Source organism: Dermochelys coriacea, chromosome 1, assembly GCF_009764565.3.
Source record: "Dermochelys coriacea isolate rDerCor1 chromosome 1, rDerCor1.pri.v4, whole genome shotgun sequence".
NCBI lineage: Eukaryota > Metazoa > Chordata > Testudines > Dermochelyidae > Dermochelys > Dermochelys coriacea.
Window position 1 is genome coordinate 349,554,233 of NC_050068.2, and position 20,915 is coordinate 349,575,147.

At 52.8% G+C, this 20,915-nt stretch overlaps 1 protein-coding gene across 1 annotated transcript in view; it reads right to left on the bottom strand.

Annotated features, from left to right (window-relative positions):
- TSPAN33 (tetraspanin 33) overlaps positions 1–20,532 on the bottom strand; it is a 31,263-nt gene extending 10,731 nt beyond the window's left edge. Inside the window, exon 1 of the mRNA XM_038387025.2 lies at positions 20,321–20,532. Coding sequence (XP_038242953.1) covers positions 20,321–20,428 — 108 coding nt within the window. The 5' untranslated portion in view covers positions 20,429–20,532. The remainder of the gene's footprint in view (positions 1–20,320) is intronic.
- Positions 20,533–20,915: the final 383 nt, after the last annotated feature.

Sequence of the window (20,915 nt, forward strand, 5' to 3'; positions counted from 1 at the left end):
GGGTATAAAATCAGAGAATAAAAATCACAGTCCACCTGTGTAGGGGCCTTTTCTCCCTCGGAGAGCCGGAGGCCTGGTTCTTAGGCAGGGGCGGCCACCCTGTGGCTCCGGAGTTAATATGCGGCTCCCTCTCTAGGCCCCGACTCTGGGGCTGGAGCTACAGGCGCCAACTTTCCAATGTGCCGGGGGGTGCTCACTGCTCAACCCCTGGTTCTGCCACAGGCCCTGCCCCTACTCTACTTCTTTGCACCCCCTCCCCTGAGCCTGCTGTGCCCTCGCTCCTCCCCCCCAGAGCCTCCTGCACACCACGAAACAGCTGATCGGGAGGGAGGGAGGGGGAGGCACTGATCGGTGGGGCTGCCGGTGGGCAGGAGGTGCTGGGGGGAGCTGCTGACATATTACTGTGGCTCTTTGGCAATGTACATTGGTAAATTCAGGCTCAGGCTGGCCACCTCTGGGCTAAGGCCTTCGACTAAGCTGCAGGGGCAGCCATAAGCTGGGAAGTGAACAGTCACGTCCTCCCATCCCAAACCAGTCACGTTGAAATAAGGTGGTGTTGGGCTGTTAGGAAGACAATCCTGTCCTGATAGTGCCCATCATCTCCGGATAAAGATGGTTAAAGAAAACTTAGTTTGATAGCATCTTGTCTGGCAAGAAATCACTTCTCAATGGTTGTGAAACCCTCATTTCTGTACGTTTATCTTTATGGCCCCCACTTTTCTATTGTTCATCTGTCTGCTTCTCTAATTGTTTCTGTCCGCTATATAATTCATTTTGCTAGGTGTATGTTAATTAGGATAGTGGGATACAACTGGCTGGAGAATGATGTAACTATATTAGAATTGGTTAGTTAAATTTCAGTAAAATGATGGGTTAAGGTATAGTGGAGAATACTACTATATAAACTGGGGTCAAACAGGAAACGGAAGGGAAATTGGAATCATGCTTGTTGTCTGCATGACAAGAACCAGGGGAGAGGGTGAAGGGAAAGCCCTCTAACACTAAGCAGTGTGGATAGGGCCCATGGGTTCTGTACCCACAGCTGCTATTCCTCTGCTGGGTGTCCTTGAATGAGTCACTTTGTGCCTCAGTTTCCCTTTGTCAGCAAGTACTGGCCGAGCTTCGTAAAGCACCCATCAGCCCCAGAACGCCAAGTGTCATGGTGCCCAGTGTCCACAGAACACGCTGCCACGGCAGGCGGACGGCAAGGACTGGATGGGCCCTACAGAATGCACTCCCCTCTCACCCTGGCGGGGGATCCAAGCGGGGATGGGGGCAGTACACCAGGGAAGTGTCATCCTCTTCTCTGCGGGCAGGGACTTCACTCTGCAGGGCTGTCAGCCAGCTCCTTTCACCAACTCTGGATTCACACCCACACACACAATCAACGCCTGGAGTGATGCTCTGCAGCCAATCTGCGTTGGGGGCGTGTGCGCCCTACTCTCTCCAGGTTCACATACACACCTTCCCCCTCCCACGCCCAGCAGGCTGAAAAAAGCCACAGCACTTCAAGCAATCCTGTTCTCCCACCGCTCTGTTCACCCTGGAACAGCCAACCGCCATCGCCAGGAGCTAGCCGGGAGGAGTGCAGGTGGATTCTTTCTGTTCCACAGGCAGGCGGCAGTTGTGATCCGCAGACCCTACAGCCCCCTTGCCTACTGCTCCGTACAAGGCTTCGTAGTGCTTTGTGCTGGCAGACGAGTATCAATGCCCAGGGGAAGAGGCCATCTGATTCCTGGGTCTAACCAGATTTCCAGTGAGGCAGGAGCAAACCCAGTGGGGAAGCTGGAGCCAGCCCCGGGAGGTAAAGGGGAAGCTGGCAGCAGGCCTGCCTCAGAGCCCCCTCACTAAATGCCACTGCAAAAGGAGGCTTAGAACCAAGACTGGCCCCCTCCGGCCCCTGGGGGGGGGGAGAAGCCTTGGTAACAGGCTTTACCAAGAAGCCATCATTTATCCAGCGCTGCCCAACCACTAGCCTGCTTTTTGTAGCTGGAGGAAACTGAGGCTCACAAGTGAAGCCGCTGGCCCATGGCTGGTGTCTGGGGAAGAGCTGCGAAGAGAGCCCCGGTGTCCCTACCCAGTGCTCAGCCCACCAGACTGCGCAGCCTCTGCTAGCCACTTTCTTCACTTGGGCCTCGCATGACACGTCCACACTGCCGTTAAAGACCCCTGGCCAGCTGGCTTGGGCCAAGGGGCTGTTTAGCCATTTGGGCTGGGTCTGGAGTTTGGGCTCTAGGACCCTGCAAAGTGGAAGGGTTGAGCCTCCACACAGCAACTCAACTGCCCCTTAGCCTGAATCAGCTGGCACGGGCCATCCGTGGGCATCTAAATTGCAGCGTAGACCTGTCCCTGCAGGCTGGAAGGGAACAGATTCCCTCCAGGCTTCCCCTTGGGCTGGCTTCTCTGTATTGATCTCATTACAGGAGGCACGAATGACAAGACCGAGTTCCACTGTCAGTAGGGTGTGAATGTGCCAATAGATAGCAAGTACGAAAAATCGGGACAGGGAGTGGGGGGTAACATACGCCTATATTAGACAAAGCCCTGATTATTGGGACTGTCCCTATAAAAATCGGGACATCTGGTCACCCTGTCAGCCACATGCCCCAATTCCTAGGTGCTCCCATTACAGGGGAAGTAGATTGCTCCCCACACCCCATTGCCAGGAATCAGGCCTGCTAACCCTGCAGCCTCTCCACCCCACCCCACGGCAGAAGGAAGTTGCATTCTCATTGCTCTGCACTTTGAATCCAACCCTTTTTTGGTCCTTAAAGGACAAATGGAAGAACAGAAGGAGGAAGTGGAGTGAACTTTACCACCATGGCTGCCACCCCCACCATCTCCTTGGACCCTGGACCTTCTTTCCTAAACCTCTGGGACATCCTGACCAGACCAGGCCAGAGAGAGGGACCCAGACGGCATTGCCATGTCTGCTGGCTACGGCGGAATCCCAAACACCCGCCGGGATGAAACAGGAACGAACTTTAAACAGCAGCATCTCGACTGACTTCTTCTCTGTTCTCCAAAAGGACGGCAATCACCATGTGTGACACCATCAAAGAAACTGTCTAACAAGGGGGGTTTCCATCTAAAACTCTCTGCAGCTCAAGGGTAAGGGAACAAGGGACGCTGTTAAAACGAAGCCTGACTCAATACTTTACATTTCAAATGCTTTAGCTGCTTTTCCTTCTTTTCTTTAACTTTACTAAACACACTGCGTTTTACCGGGTGCGTTTGCCATGGTGCTAAGCTGGCTGAGGGCTCTGCACAGCCAGCCTGGTTTAACACTGTTCAGTGAAGGACAGCGACTGGGTTAGGATAACCCCTTTGGCCCATTTATTCCATCTAAATTAATACGAACACCCCTCAAGGGCCTTTTGCACTGCTCCCAAGACCCATGCCTTGCTGCAGGGCCCACGCAGACTGCAGCTGTCCTTTCCCGGAGCCCGTAGGGTGAAGGCAGACGGAGGCTGGTGAATTCAGGCAGTTTCAAGACAACTCTCTCATGTTTCAGAGTAGTAGCCGTGTTAGTCTGTATTCGCAAAAAGAAAAGGAGTACTTGTAACACGGCTGCTACTCTGAAACCTGTGATTATGCAAGGCACTGAATTTAGCCATATAGAGTGGAAATCTGTCAACTTTATGAAAAAACTCGCACTGATACAGACAGACATCATCTTCCTCTCCAAATGCAAACAGATGGACATCATACCCAAAGGACTGAAGGTAAAAAAATCCATTACAATCTACATACCACACAGACTATGCTGACAGCTTGTGCCACACACTCTCAAAGAAACTGCGGAACCACCTGATCAACATCCTCTACAGCAAACAGGGAAAGATTAAGAATGAGCTCTCAAAACTGGATACTCTCATAAAGAACCAACCTTCCACACAAACTTCCTCGTGGCTGGACTTTACAAAAACTAGACAAGCCATTTACAAAACACACTTTGCTTCTCTACAAAAGAAAAAGGACACTAAGCTATTTTAGTCTCTAAGGTGCCACAAGTACTCCTTTTCTCTCATGTTTGTGGCCCCTGCATCGCTGCCCCGATACGACAGACCGCTCGCTGCTCCCCGGCAGCTCTGAACCAAGGGACTGGGAGCGGGATGGAGGCTTACAGGCAAGTCTATCAGAATCACAAAGGCGGCCCCGGCTGGGGAAGGACAGTCAAGCCAGAGGCTCTCCCCACTTTGGCTTCCAGCCGTTCCCCCTCGCACAGCAGCTTATGCCCGTTCCTTCCCACCGTTCTCCCAGGCGGGGAGCAGCTTGGTATCCCCGGAGCACAGGGCCACCCCTACGCAAGCAGGGAAGCCTCTTATCACGCAGAGCAGGGGCAGGGTAAGCGGCACATCCCTTGCCTGGCTAATGGGTCTCATTCCAACTTGGAGGGGCCAGCTGCAGTTCAGTCTCCACTGCCCCCTACTGGCTGAAAGCAGAGCGCAGCTGCCCCCTCTTGGGTAAGCGGGGCTCGGCCGCAGCACCCCGCCCTTGTCCTTCGTGCAAGGAGAGCCCCCTCCCAGCAGCTAACCGCCCGTCCGAACCCCCACAGATGGAGCGTGCTAGCCAGGCTCACCGAGCTGAGACATGAGAGACGTCCAAGCCTGACGGATGCCAGGTGCACGGAGCCAATGCTTGGACACGGAGGCACTTGTCCTTCATGCACCGCAAAGCAAGGGACGGGAGACGTGCGTCGCCTCGCCCAGCCCCAGCCGCCACGGGGAGAGGGGAAGATGGATGCCCAGCCACAAACGCTGCGTGACTCGGGCTTCCCATGAGGGCCTTGGCACCGGTGACCTCTCCCGATGGAAGGGAGGTTGCGAGCAGGGGTGGGAGGTGACGCGACGGCTGCTCAGCCTGAAGGAGCCCTGGGCACCAGCCTCAGAAACAGAGACGGCCACAAGATGGCTGATGGGGGGCGGAGGTGCCAACTCTTGGATGGGGTGGGGGGGCAGCTCCCTGCTTCCCTCACCCACTGCTAAAGCACCGGGGGCGGGAAAAGGGGAGAAATCTCCCAAGCTGTCCAGTCAACCCCCCAACCTGAAGCAGCTCTCCCAAATAGCTTAGGGCCTGGCAGTGCCCTACACAGCCAGACAGGATGCCTGGGGTGCAATTCCTGGCGCTCGTGACCTATTCCCCAGGCCATCCAGGGATGGGAGTGCCGCATACCCACCAGCCTGGCAGGGACCAGCCACTTACTCCAACACGCTGATGCCCGCACTGGCACAGCACACCCAGATGGCGTGGAGGGGATGTTCTCCCTGATCCCACGATGCCCAAGTCCATGGTCCGTGAGCCCATTGGACCCGGCACAAAATGCCACCTTAGCCTGCACCTGGAGGGGCAGGGGGAACTAACAGCTTCCGCGGCTTCTCCTTCTGCTGGGGAACTGCTCAGCACCAGGGGGGTGTTTGCTGCCCTGCAGAGACAGGGAGTCAGTCCGCCTCCTTCCAGCACCTCCCACCCCACCAAAGACTCTGTGCGGGTTTGGAGCGAACGTAAAGCACCAGAGCCAAACACAGGACACTTCAGGTCTTCTCTGCCTCAGCAGCCTGGACGTGGGAGGCTCCGGCTAGCCCAGGCAGGAGCTGAGCCCTCAGGGCAGAGAGGAGGGGAGACCTACATTGTAACAGCAGCGACGGGGCTGCCTGTGGCTCCACTGTGCCCCCCCGGCCACCTGTGCCCCTTTGCTGGGGCCATTTTAGTGGCTAGAGCAAACCAGTCGATGGCAAATTGAAGCCGTGAGGTTACCCCCTGCCCCCCCGCTCAAGCAGGGACCATCCATCCCTCTGGGGCTGGCCGCATCTCTGCCCCATCTACCCACCCACCCCCAGCTGTGATCTCTCCCCCATCCTCTGCTTACCTGGGCTCGCTTCACCCGCACGGCTGGAGGGGCGGCAGCCCCTTCTTTCCTGCAGGGGGCGCTCAGCGGGTCACCAAACCAGCCCGAGTCCCGAGCAGAGCTGTCCTGGTGGCCGTAAGAATGCCACCCAGCCCCGGCGGGGCGCAGAGCCAGTCCGCTCTCACTGCACAGCGACGGCTCCCATTGCCTCGTACCTGGGACGAGGAGCAGCCGTCTCCGAGCAGGCATCCCCGGCTCCTCGTCCAGCTGGTCCACACCAGGCCCAGCCCCAGATACACAGAGGGGAGTTCACGCTCTGGTTTACACTCTGCTGTTAGCATTTCACCAGAGGACGGGCTGGGCCCAAGGCTGGAGCTGCTCTCTGCGTCACTCACCCCCGCCCTCCGAGCCCCAAGAAATAGCCGACCCAGCCCTCGGGCACATGGGAGGAGGCGGCTTGGCCAGGCCTGAGAACTCATTGACTGGCCTCGTGCTGAAACCAACCTCTCCATTTCCAGCACTAATGCCAGGCGGCCCAGCTGAGCGGGCAGGAGCCAAGCAGAGAGGCCCTTGGGCCGTTGCACGCGGGCGGGAGAGCTTTCCTGGGAAAGCTAAGGTGGTGTTAGGAGGCGAACAGGTTCTGGGGGTTTAGGGCACCCTAGCAGGAACAGCCCCCTCACCCCGGGGGCTTTGCTTCGCTGCTTCTTCCGAGAGCAACAGGAAAGTAAAAAACAAAACAAAAAAAACCCACAGCCTTGAGCATTTACATTTCAAACAGGACAGCCCCATGTTAAACAATAATCTAGGTGTTTTAAACACTCTTATCTGAGCACCAGCCAAGTGCTCAGACCCATATCAAGCACAGACGACAGACAAGGTCGCTGCCCGGAGGAGCGCAGACTCTTAGATTATATATATATATATATATATATATATATAAAAATCCTACCACCACCCAGCTCTGTCATAGAGTCTCTGTGCAGCCATGGGTGTAACACAACCCCTCCCCGTGCCTCCATTTTCCCCTCCCACCCTTCACATCCATTTAGCCTGCAAGCTCTTCAGCGCGAAGGCTGTCACCTACCATAATGCAGCCTTGCTTTTGGTTGGGGCCACTAGGCAATTAAGAAACACACACACACACTTTTACAGAATCTAAATTTTTGCTTAAGTCAGATCTGAAGTGCCGCTACAGGTGGAAGAGAAAAGGGACCTTTCCCACACAGCCCATCTGCTCTATGCAGTTCCCCATCTCAGCTGTACTGGTTCTCATAATATGCATCTCGTAATGCATCCGATGAAGTGAGCTGTAGCTCACGAAAGCTTATGCTCTAATAAATTTGTTAGTCTCTAAGGTGCCACAAGTACTCCTTTTCTTTTTGGTTCTCATACAGGCATTTTCCCTGTCAACCCTGCAGAACCCACACAGCTAGGAGGAGGAAATCTGTTCTGCCTCCTACCCCAGCTGGTTTTCCCCACTTGCACCTCTATGGCCTGTACGCCTGGAACTCGCACAGTTTATATCAAGCTCTCTGCTCCTTTAAATTGCACAGACAATCCAGGAAGTTTTTGGAGAGCGTGGGGGACAACTTCCTGGTGCAATTGCTGGAGGAACCAACTCGGGGCGTGCTCCTCTCGACCTGCTGCTCACAAACCGGGAAAAATTGGTAGGGGGACTACAAGTGGGTGGCAACCTAGGCAGCAGTGACCATGGGTTGAGTTCAGGATCCTGACAAAAGGAAGAAAGGAGAGTAGCAAAATATGGATCCTAGACTTCAGAAAAGCAGAGTTAGTTCCCTAAGGGAGTCTGATGGGCAGGATCCCCTGGGAGGCTAATATGAGGGGAAAAGGAATCCAGGAGAACTGGCTGTATTTTAAAGAAGCCTTATTGAGGGTGCAGGAACAACCCACCCCGAAGTGCAGAAAGAATACCAAATATGGTAGGTGACTAGCTTGGTTTAACAGTGAAATTCTTCAGTGAGCTTAAACTCAAAAAGGAAGCTTACAAGAAGTGGAAACTTGGACAGATGACTAGGGAGGAGGATAAAAATATTGCTCGAGCATGCAGGGATGTAATCAGGAAGGCCAAGGCACAATTGGAGTTGCAGCTAGCAAGGGCTGTGAAGGGTAACAAGAAGGGTTTCTACAGGTATGTTAGCAACAAGAAGATGGTCAAGGAAAGTGTGGGACCCTTACTGAATGGGGGAGGCCACGCAGTGACAGATGATGTGGAAAAAGCTGAAGTACTCAATGCTTTTTTTGCCTCGGTCTTCACAGACAAGGTCAGCTCCCAGACTCCTGCACCGGGCAACGCAGCATGGGTAGGAGGTGAGCAGCCCTCAAATGGTGAAAGAACAGGTTAAGGACCATTTAGAAAAGCTGGACGTGCACAAGTCCATGGGTCTGAGGGAGTTGGCTCATGTGCTTGCAGAGCCATTGGCCATTATCTTTGAAAATTCGTGGCGATTGGGGGAGGTTCCAGACAATTGAAAAAAGGCAAATATAGTGCCCATATTTAAAAAAGAAAGGGAAGAAAGAGAACCCAGGGAACTACAGACTGGTCAGCCTCACATCAGGCCGACTGGCTAGGCAGCAGTTTGCAGAAAAGGACCTGGGGATTAAGTGGATGAGAGGCTGATACGAGTCAGCAGTGTGCTCTTGTTGCCAAGACAGCCAACCACACATTGGGCTGCATTTGTAGGAGCATTGCCAGCAGATGGAGGGAAGTGATTATTCCCCTCTATTTGGCACAGGTGAGCCACATCTGGAGTACTGCATCCAGTTTTAGGTCCCCCACTATAGAAGGGATGTGGACAAATTGGAGAGAGTGTAGCGGAGGGCAATGAAAATGACTAGGGGGCTGGGGCACATGACTTACGAGGAGAGGCTGAGGGAACTGGGCTTATTTTGTCTGCAGAAAAGAAGAGTGAGGGGGGATTTGAGAGCAGCCTTCAACTACCTGAAGGGGGTTTCCAAAGAGGATGGAGCTCGGCTGTTCTCAGTGGTGGCAGATGACAGAACAAGGAGCAATGGTCCTAATAGATATTAGGAAACACTATTTCACTAGGAGGGTGGTGAAGCACTGAAATGGGTTACCTAGGGAGGTGGTGGAATCTCCATCCTTAGAGGTGTTTAAGGCCCGGCTTGACAAAGCCCTGGCTGGGATGATTTAGTTGGGGTTGGTCCTGCTTTGAGCAGGGGGTTAGACTAGATGACCTCCTGAGGTCTCTTCCAACCCTCATCTTCTATGATTCTACGAAATTGCCACACAAACTCCACCTGTTCAGTATGGCTGCACCCCAGAGTCTGTGCTACACTCGAGAGATTTTTGCACAACTTTCTCAGCATTGTTCACACCGGTTCAGCTCCACCTGAATTACGGTTAGCGTTATCCACACCTATTCAGTGTGGTGGTCTGCTCCCCTCTGCTGGTGGCTGGGCCATATATAGACATTGACAAGCTTGTTACAGATTTAGCTTACAGACCTGGGGTCCTTAGAAAGGACTTTTAGATCCAGAGGTCTTAGATTTGATCTCTGCTGCCAAAGACCTACCCAACTGCAGCATAGCTGGGCTGCCAGGACCGCAACCAGGGCTGGCTTTGTACAGCATGTTTGTATAGCACTAGGATGTAATGCAGTATGTTGGGTTATTAAATAGAAGTGAATAATCAAATCAACTGAAGTGTTAGCTATGTTCCAATGGCGGGGTTACTTGGGATCACGTGTGAGGCAAAGAGAACAGCTGGGTTTTCACACACAACAGGGGAGGCAACGGAGAAGAAAGAATCAGTTTGTGACTTCCAAGTGGAAGCAGTTTCCTGTCAGGAAAAAAAGAAAAAATGCAGAGCCCCACAATGCCATATTTTCTTGATCATTACAGCCCTTTACACAGGCCCACAGATGCTGAGAGTGCCCCGAGCCTCCAGAACGCCAGTCATTTCACACACCCCTCACATTGTAGGTTGCGTCTCTGCCAAGCTATTCCCGCCCCCCGCCCAAAATCCCCTGCTGCCTTCATCTGCATCAGCATCCACTGGCACTTCATCAGCCTTCAACAGCTAACCCTACACAGGGCAGGCCTGGGGCACATGGTGCTTAAAACGCTAGGGGGAGGCAGTTCTGCGCCTACACTGCACCAGCCACCCTCCCCCCCGTTGTAGTGCTAACTGAAGCAAGGTCAAAAGAAATCCCAACTCCACTGGAGTGATGCAAAGTTATGCCCGGGACAAGTGACAACATTTAAATGCATGTAAATGACTCAGCCCCCCTCCCCCCACACACCGAGTTCTGGATGACTGCACATGGTGCCTGCTTTACTGCTCCAATACAGACGTGGCTGAGTGACGGATCATGCGCACCAAGCAAGCAGCAACTGGGAGACCTCCAAAGGGGCACAGCAGCCCCAGGCTGGAGTCTCTCGGCCAGAGAGGAGTGGGCAGGAGAGAAACACAAGAGCTGAAAAGGAAACAGGCCCACACAGTTTGAGTTTAGAGGTATCCCTGCTCGAGGGGCTGAAAGGAGCCCATACCTGTTTAAAGAGTGTGTGTGTGCGCGTGCGTGTATGTATCAGTGGGGTGGGCCAGGCAGGGCCCTACACCCAAAAGGGACTTGACCCCTTCCCTGTGAGATGGGGCTATGAGCATCTCCAGCCCTAGCAAGGAGCTTGGAAAGGCCAGGAGAACAGCAAGGGACAGGCCAGGCCAGTATCCGAGCTGCAGCAGGAAGTCCAGCTCCAGTTTCATTTCATCCTGTAGGAACCAAGATTTTCTTTTTCTGGTGGCCATCTTTCTTCGTCCCATTTAGATCAATTTTATCCCCCCAGGCTGTCGAGTTTTGCACTACACGCTCCCTGGCTCACTAGTGCTGGCACACTGCACTTTCACCTCACACTCAGAGCACATCCAGGATGCAATTTTCTCAGATCAAAGGAACCCTGGCACTGCCTGAGGGCCCAGCTGACTGCCTGGCACCTCTGTGGGGCACCCCTTCCTCTCCCACCACACCCATGAACACCACAACCCAGCTCCAGAACCCAGGTGCAGGCTGCTGCAACTTCCAGGGAGTATCAGGTGGCCCCGACATGGAGGGCGTGTATAGGCCAGAGAGACAACGAAAACACAAGTAACTAGCCTGGAGGTGGTGGAGGGGGAGAAGCAGGCAAACAAGCACGCCAGGGCTTTTCAAACGGCAGCCAGAGTGATTCAGCCAGCATAATGGCTCTCAGGAGAGGAAACAAATCTGTGCTGGGGGAGAGAAATCCAACAGCAACCTTTGCACAGTAGGAGAAAGAACATTGTGGCGTGAGCGCTTGGGGCAGTCCACGCTTTCGATTTTAAAGGGACACTGCCTAAATAGGAGTCATTTCACAGTGTCTCCTTCCCTTGGTTAGATTATTAAAACAACAACATTTTAGCAAAGCCTGATTTTCTTTACTAGGGGCGTTTCATGCCATATTTAGCATTAAACTTGATCAAACTAGTCAGTTTCCTTCTATAGGCGGCACTCACCACTAGTTCCCTGCTCCTGGGTGGGCATACGCCTTTACCTCTCTGATGCTTTTCCTCAATCTCATGAGAACTTTTATGCCCATAATGAATCAAATTCATCCCCATGGATACCTACCACCCGGCCTCCTGCATGTCACTTTACCTCCTCTATGCTCAAGAGAGAGACAAGGCGGATGAGGTAAAAACATCTTTTACTGGACCAACTTTTGTCAGTGAAACAGACAAGCTTTTGCATCTAGGGAACACTGCAAACAATAAGGGGCTTAAGTGATATACTGACACCATATGCTGGTCTTCCGCAGGGAGCAAAATTCACGCAGCATTCTTTGGTAAAGTCCTTTACAAGATTTTAATGTGTTGGGCATTACGCAACTGACAGCCCCCTTCACCATCTCCCCCAAAAACCACCGTTCTGTTTTCTAAAACATCTCCTTAGCGCAGTGGTTCTCAAACTGGGGTCCACGGGCCCTTGAGGATACTCCAGGAGGTTTGCGAAACATGTGCAGCTCCAAGGGGCCGTGAATCATGTCCAGGGCTGCTGGCCCCACTGATCAACTCCTCCTCCTCCCTCCCAGTGCCTCCTGCATGCCGCAGAACAGCTGTTCAGAAGTGCAGGAGGTGCTGGGAGGGTGGGGGAGGAGCAGGGATGGGGCATGCTTGGGGGATGGGGTAGAGGGGGAGCAGGGGTGGAGTGGGGGAAGGGTCTGGAGCTGAGCGGGGGTTGAGCACTCCTGGGGAAAATTAGAAGTCGGGTTGGGGAGTCCCCGAAAAATTTTAAATCAAAATGGGGGTCCTCAGGTTGCTAAAGTTTGAGATCTGCTGCCTTACTGGATTCTTTTCTTTTCAAATATTTTGAACAGACTGAAGTTACAGGGGTTACAAAGACATCTTCCATGGAGGCAGTTAAGCAAGTTACACACGCAGCCTCTTGCTGGTGCTTGAAAGTCATCCCAAAAGAGTGGGGAACCTGTTATCTGGGAGCTTCGGTAAAGCCAGCGCTCAATGTGGGCTCTTCACCAACATGGCTCTATTTTTAATTATTTTTTAGGGGACAGGCATGCGCCACCGCCCCCCCGCCTGCAATCAGCTGACCTGGGGTTTAAAAGTCTAAAAAGCCACCTTCTGATAGCGTGTCATGGAGAAGTTTATCGAAACAAAAATAAGTCAGTGGCCAAGATTTTCAAGTGATTTTGGAAGATTGGGAAGTTTAAGACACCTAAGGACACATCTGTATTGCAGCCGGGGGAAGCCTCAGCCACACTCGCGTTAGCACGCTAAAAATTAGCTGCATGGACGTTGCAGGTCCAGCGGAGATGAAGGCTAGCCACGGAGCTAAGCCTAAGAGGCTGGGTGGGCTTGAACTCGGGCGTCTCTGCTGGTGCTCCAACATCCATGCGGCTATTTCAAACCCCAGAAATGTGAGTCTGCGTAGCTGGGCTGGGCAGCTCGCTGCCAGCTGCAGCGTAAACATCCCTTCAGCCCCTTTAGAGAGTCAGGAGTTGGACATGCAAACAGACATCAAGGACATCCAGGCAAACGTTTTCAAAAGTGACTTGTATGATTTTGCTTCTCCTCTCTGCCCCGCTCCCCCCTCCCAAAATCTATGGATGTTAATGGCTGGTAAAGGGAGCAGGGAAGTGACACACACACAAAAAACCCACAGGCTAGACCAGGGGTGGACAAACTTTTGGCCCGAGGGCCACATCGGGGTTGCAAAACTATATGGAGGGCCGGGTAGGGAAGGCTGTTCCTCCCCAAACAGCCTGGTCCCTGCCCCCTATCAGCCCCTTCCCACTTCCTGCCCCCTGACTGCCTCCCTAAGAACTCCTGACCCATCCAACCCCCCTGTTCCTTGTTCCCTCACCGCCCACTCCTGGGACCCCACCCCTAACCGCCCCCTCCAGGACCCCACCGCCTATCCAGCCCCCACTTCTCCCTGTCCCCTGACTGCCCCCACCCCTATCCACACCTCTGACCGGCCCTCTGGGACTCCCCCGCTCCCTGCCTCCTTTCCATGCCGAAGCCAGCCACGCTGCCCGGCAAGAGCGGCGGGCCGGAGCCCTGGTGGCGCGGTGAGGCTGCAGGGGAGGGGGGACAGCAGGGAAGGGGCTGGGGGCTTGCCTCCCTGGATGGGAGCTCAGGGGCTGGGCAGGATGGTCCCGTGGGCTGGATGAGGCCCGCGGGCTATAGTTTGCCCACCTCTGGGCTAGACAGACTTTAACGCCCCCTCAGACATCGTGTGTGTATGGTGCCTGCCTATTTCTGCAAGTCTGTTTTGTCTAGTTAAGCTTGTAAGCTCATGGGGCAGGCATGGTGTCTTCCTAGGTGTCTGTACAGCCCCTCAGACTCGGATATGCTAACACACTGGAAAAATACAATCCCAAGGAGGACGTCTAGGATGGCGGGAAACAATAGACAATTTAACATTCAGAGCATCTGGGGAGAAAGTTTTTGTTAGCGGCAATATACAAAATACAGCCACTCTGCAGAGTTCGGGTGGGTTTGTTCTTTTATATGAAGCCCTAGCAGCTGGATGAGAATTTCACACACTTCTCAGTCTCCACCGCCCTCCCCACCATGGGGATGCATGGAACACAGGGTATATCTACACTGCAAAGAAAAACCCACACAGTGACTCAGCCCCTGGGTCAACTGACTCAGGTTTGTAGGCCTAAAAAAGCAGAATCAAGATTTGGGCTCAGGATGGAGCCTGGGATCTGAGACCCTTCACCCTTGCAGGGTTTCTCAGCCTGGGGGTTCAGCACAAGCCCCATCTTCTACATTGCTGTTTTAGCCCTGCAGCCTGAGCCCTGTGAGGCCAAGTCATAGAATCATAGAATCTCAGGGTTGGAAGGGACCTCAGGAGGTCATCTAGTGCAACCCCCTGCTCAAAGCAGGACCAATCCCCCAATTTCTGCCCCAGAACCCTAAACGGTCCCCTCAAGGATTGAACTCACAACCCTGGGTTTAGCAGGCCAATGCTCAAACCACTGAGCTATCCCTCCCCGCACAGGTGACCTGGCTCTGAGATTCGCTTCCGTTGATTTTTTATGGCAGTGTAGACAGACCCATCATGACCTGCTCAGAAAGCAATGACCAAAGGCAGGTCTGCAGGGCAGAGATAATGGGTTGATTCTCAACACCGCAGAGGACCACAGTTCCCACTGAAGTCCATAGGAGCTGGGGGCACTGGCCTGTCTGGGAAGCAGTCCCTAACTTTCCCCTTGCTGCTGTAACTGGGCACTAAGCCGGGGTCAATCCTCTGCATGCAATTCTCTAGTCTGGGTTTGCTCTTCCAAGCACCTAAATCTGCAAGGCAGATGGTGACTCTGATTAGCTCGCCCTGCCGAGAGCAGAACCACATCACACCGAATCCTGTGTGTAGAGGACTGGGGTGAAAGAAACTGAGAATTTTTCCTATTTAATACAGGCCCTTAAGTTTTACAAACTGCATCCAAGTCCCCATACCTCCCCCCCAGTATACAGAAGATTCTACAGCTAGATTCTGCAAGGGGAATTCTATACAGATGCTTCCCTCTCCAGCTTCTGCATTTCTTTAACTGCATTCAGGTGGCAGCACTTCCCCCAATGGGGCCTGGGAAAAGGAAAGCAAGTCCCTCTTCCTCAAACTACCAATAGTGCCTTGATGGGACTGCACTGCAGGTGGAGAGCCCAGGATTGGGCAGGAATTGGGGGGAGGGGGTTTCAGCTGTATTAATATTCACTGCACTGCAAGCAAAGCTCCCTCCCGTGGAAGTTAAAATAATCAAAGCCATCCAGTCAGTGCATCTCATTACAAAGCCAGCGGAAAGCGAGTCACACCCGCCACATTCCTCCAGGGGCCCCGCCTCTGCCCCGAGCCCATTACGCTTCTCTGTTCAGCTGCCAGCATTGCTCATTAGCTATATAAGGTGCTGTAATCTGCATCCCGAGGCTGGGGCGTGCCCTCTCCATTGGGCAACCAGAGGGAATACAATTCAATTAGTGGCCCGGCAGGGAACACAAACCAAGGTTTCCACTTAAGGACAGGACTCTGCCCGCCTCCGCTGAGAACCGAGTTGTCGTTACACACCAGAGCCCTGCTCCATGGGCTAGTTCAGCCCATACGGGCGGGCTTCCCCCATGAATGTATCCCCCTGCTGAGGCACTTGGCTTAACCTCTAAACTTACCCAGCCTGATTTAAACTCTACTTCCCACCTGTGCTATTTGCCATGGGTGTGGAGGGGGGTGTCAGCTCTGTGACCTGTCAAAACCTCCTCCCCAGGCAAGCCAAATAAAAACAATCACGCTGACAACTGACTGGGTTAGATGAGCTGCAAAGGAAAGTGCCAGGCAGGTAACTGGATAACGCACGCAGCAGTAATTATGGTGCTTGCAAGCGGCTGGCTCAGCCTAGCAGGTCTCTGCTTAGACACATGCTAACAGCATTTCTTTTGAGGTGGGGGTTTTGAAGCAGGGGGCCACTCCTCCCCCCGAATCACGTTTTCCATCCCCACCAGCCAACAGCCCCCAAATTCCCATCATTCTCTTGGGACACGCAGCGAGGACAGACTCCACAGGGTTGTATGAATTCAGAAGGCTGGTGGCGAGGTCTGCAACGCTCATCCTGGCCCGGGGCCTGCTCCAGTCCCCAGCATTTCTGCAGCATTACAAGGGACAGATGGGGGGAGGGGGGAGAACGGGGACTCCTGCACACGCACATGGAATTCATTTGCACCTTTGACCAGGAATTGCTGTGCCCATCTATAGCAGCAGTGTCAGCTAACCAAGGGGCAGGGCTGGTGGGCTCTGAAAGGAGCCCCTCTCAGCCCAAGGATGTTCTGAGGGACACTGGTTCCTCTTTGCAAAGGGGAAGTGCAACTACTACAATACTGAGCCTGGATGTCTTGCCGCCACCATCCTGATCTCTAGATTACAGCGCGATCAGGCTGGAGAGAAGCTTCTGGGGTGAAAGCCCATCAGACCAAACTAAGGACAAAGAAATAAGCACAGCACAGCGATGTGCTTTATAACAAGGGGAGGCAAGAAACTGCCCAGAGCTTGTCTTCCTCCATGCACTCTTCTCTTGGGCTGCAGATTCCCTTTGGCCCAGATCATGCCAAAGCTGCACCTGCAAGGCTGAGGTTTGTGACAGAATTCCCCCTGGCTAGGGAGCCAATTCAGCTGGGTATGGAGCCTTTATCAGAGCGACCCTCATCTGACCTCGTTGCACCTTCTGGCAGAAGAACTCTGTGTTCTTTTAGAGTAGCAGCCGTGTTAGTCTGTATTCGCAAAAAGAAAAGGAGGACTTGTGGCACCTTAGAGACTAACAAATTTATTAGAGCATAAGCTTTCGTGAGCATCCGATGAAGTGAGCTGTAGCTCACGAAAGCTTATGCTCTAATAAATTTGTTAGTCTCTAAGGTGCCACAAGTACTCCTTTTCTTTCTGTGTTCTTTGCAAGGGACAATCAATTAATCCTCAACTCTCCTGAGTCAAATCCCTGTTTTACAGGCAGAGAAAGTGACCTACTGTGGCCTGTAGCAGGTGTATTTAGAGCTAAACTTAAAAGTTTTGCTGGAATATCTATGTTGGTTAGGAGTGTGAACAAATTAATAAATATACCTCTAAATAACACAGTCATGCTGGCAAAACCCCAGTGTAGATGCAGTTATATGGGGGGCATAAGCCCTTTTGCTGGTATACCTTCTTGTGTAGGCAAGGCCTGGGAATCCAATAGCAAAGCCAGGAATATAACCCAACTCACAGGTCCCCCAGCTCTGACCACTAGACAGCGATGTAGATACTCACTGAAGAGGGGCCCCATACAAACAGATCAAGTCAAGAAAGCTAGAAGCACAGGATTCTGCTGGATTGGAAGTACAGGGGGCTTTTGGGGCAGTTCCTGGCAAGCTACAAGTGACAACCCTGTGAGGTCTTGCTTCCCAGTTAGAGGACCACTCTAAGGATCTCAGCTATTAAAGAAAATATCATTGGCCAAGGAAGGGTTCGAAGTGCACTGGGGGAGATAAACTGGTGACCCAGTAGGTACTTCCAGCTGTAAGTTTATTCTACGCTAGAAATCAGTCAATTTCATGCTTACACTGAGCTGATCCAAGTCCATTCAGATGCAAGAGATCAACTAGTGAAACTACCATATTCGATGCTTCCTCCTTTTCTTGGCATTTTACAGGGAGATGACAGGTTTCAGAGTAGCAGCCGTGTTAGTCTGTATTCGCAAAAAGAAAAGGAGTACTTGTGGCACCTTAGAGACTAACAAATTTATTTGAGCATAAGCTTTCATGAGCTACAGCTCACTTCATCGGATGCATTGAGATGGTAACACCATAGTGTTCAGAGGAGACAGGCGCTGCACCAGGACTACAGGGATCAATGCAAAAGGAGGCCAGCCAGAGAAAACCAACCACCAATAGATGTGGGAGGCCATTGGGAAAGGAGATGGGACCTCAGCCCTGTTTCCAGGGGGCAGGCATCCACCCCACAAAAAAATCACTTTCCTAACCAACCTTCTCAGCAGAGGTGACAAGGAACGAACATGCCACGGAGACTGAGCTGCTCTTACTCCAAGGTGGCCCCGGACATGGTTAGAGAACATGGGCAGGAGGCTGCGGGAAGGCTGCCATTGTCCACGTGGTCCCTGTTCGGCAGCTAGGCACCACAGTATGTGAACACGCGTGCATTGCTAGCACAAGACTCCCGCTGGCACGCGGCTCAAAGGAGCTCCTCTGAAACCCTTGCCAGTTTACAGGAATTCCTTTAGCTCCAAGTTTTCCCTACACAATGCTACCCGTGGAGCCTGAAAACCTGATGTTCAGGTCAGGGAACAAAGACTTGCCAGTTGAACCTAAGGACAGTGCTAGAGACCACCTGCAACCGCCCCCCACATTTGCTGGGTACAGCTGTAAGGTTCATAAGTTCATTGGGGAAGGCACATCTGACCAAGGAGCTGTTTACAAGGCTGACCAGGTAGAAAGATCTGCTCTGATTTGTCCTCTGGCCTGTGTCTATCCCTTCTCAGACACTGTGGTCACCTAGCAAAGATATTCTGACTATGGCAACTCCAGTGAGCTCTGAACACTTGGCTGAACTATACGAACCCGGGAAGAAAGAGAGCAAAGCAGCTGAACTGCAAAGGATATTCTACATGGCACCAACTTCACGCAGCAGCACTGAAAACAACCAGCCAACCTGATGGTGCCTACAGGGTAGGGCTGGGCATACAGTCCTAATTTGTAGTCATTCTAAGCTCTAAAAGCACCTTCTTCTTACCCCAAGACATTACTCCAGTTAGTAAAGTGAAGTGAAGTTACCATTGATATTAAACAGGCAATGTCAGCTGGAAATACAGTCAATTTAAAAATATTCTAAGTAGCGTCCCCAGCGTTGCAGTGTAGCAATCACATTTTCCTTTAAAAATAAAGACTCTCTCGGTCTCTGGCCTGTCGTTCTCAAGAAAACCCCCACAAAGTAAAAGTAGAAACTGACTGTATAAGACATGAACAAAGCTCTGCAGGGGGTTTAAAAAACGCCCAAGGGATGTGTGATTTTTAAAAGTCAACGTCCCTGTAAATTCTACAGACTTTGAAGGGCAAGGAGAGCCATGGATACATTCCCCCCCCCACCTCCCTTAATTAAAAGGCCTTTTTTGAAGGGAAAAAAGAAAAAGAAATGAAACCAGACAAGTATATGAGATATGGGAACAAGTCACTCAATAGCTGACTGGCCCCCCCATTCCACAGCCTCAAACAATGCAGCACCACATAAGTGCCTGTGTAATAGAAATGCACAGAGCAACGAACACCAACAGAGACAGAAGGTGTCCAATTTACGTTCAGCTGGTTATCCAAAGGGCCAGCATATCCTGACATGATGCCACTGCTGATAGTGGCTGAAGGTCCATGAAACACATTTCTTTCCAACTACTCACACAGTGTGTGAGACATTTGCTTTGCATGTTTCCCCCCTGCTTTTGACCGATTTCACACAATAATCAAAGTGTAAGTCTAAACAACCACCAAACGTATAAATAGGCCCCTTTAAGTGTAGTGTTATTTGCTGTTCCCCAATTCTCAGCCAAGTTCACACTAGGTTAGAATTGCTGTTTTTAGAACTGTATCCAGGCTGAACGAACTGATGCGATCACTATCCAGTGACCTTTCAGATATTATTCTAAGCTCCACTCCCTTATACATCTCACAACGTAGGTTAGAGACAACCTTTACCATGCGTGCACCTGTGTTGGAGGGAGTGGGGGAGACGGACAGTTTTACAAAAACTACCGAGAACAGAAATGCATTTCGTTTCTGGTTTCCTGGATTTTAAGATTCCCTGCTGGGAAACCGGCCACAACAGCTTCATGCTAGGGCGCAAGAGGCCAGCCAGGAAGGGCACTTGCTAAAGTGAAACCAGTCCCCTTTCAGGTGCAGGTGAAGTAAATGAGAATTTTCCCCCTTCTTACGGTTTTTCTTTCAGAAGCCCAGGGAAGGGTTTTTTACGTGTACAATTTTTGTCAGGACAGCATCCTGGCGACTGGGTTTGTTCGGAATAAAAATATCAAGCCCGCCCAAGCCAAAATTAATGAACAAGCAAAGAGAGGGGGAAGAAGAAGGAAACTGTTTTTTCCTCTATTACGTGGATAAAAAGAAACTGACCCTGCTCCTTAAAGAGCAGTGAGCCCAGTTTGGAACTGGAATGAAAAGAACATTAGCTGGGGTGGATTTTATGGGGTCATTTTCCTCCACCCACGGACCGTCTCACCGCCCTCCCCTCCAGATCCCCCCACACCTCTGCCTTGAGGGCTCATCCCAAGCATGGCAATACCCTAGGGCCCCCCATGCCCTGCTAGCCCCCCATGCTCCAGACAGGGGAATCACCCCCAACCTCCGCCATGCCCCCCACACTCTGCCAAGGGACAGGGCTGGTTGCCCCTGTGCCCCCCACCCCGGTTCTCGCCCCCACGCACCCAGAAGAGCAGGTTGAAGAAGAAGAGCAGGTACTTCACCAGCGGGCTCACGAAGGAGAAATCCTCCCCGTGGGGGCCCGCGGGGGACCCCGCCAGCCGCCTGGGCATGGCCCCGGGCCCGCCCCGCCCGCTCACTGCCGGCCCATGGGAGCCGGGGCCGCCCTGGCCAGCGGCAGCCACCGATCAGCGCCAGCCCCACCAGCCGGCAGACCCCAGCCTTGCCCCGCCCGCCTTGCCCGCCCATTGGCCCGGCTGACCCCGCCGCCTGCCTCCCTATTGGTCGCTCGCCTCCCGTCACTCCACTCCCGCCGCGGCCCCGCCCTGCTCAGAACGCTCTGTATCAATCGCGTCTGGCAACAGCTGCGAGGCGAGGCAGGCCTTAAAGGGGCAGCGTCCGCTTCCCAGGGGCGGGGAGGGCAGGGCAAGGGCATAGACTCAGAAGGGTGGGGGAGGGGAAAAGTTCTTAAAGAAGCAACGTGCCTTCTGCAGGCCCAGGAGAAGGGCAAGGGGGTGCCCGTGCCAGACCAGCTCAGCTGGAAAAGGGGAACCCCACTGGGGTCCGTGAATGCCCTTTGCCCAGAACTCTGCCTGCCTA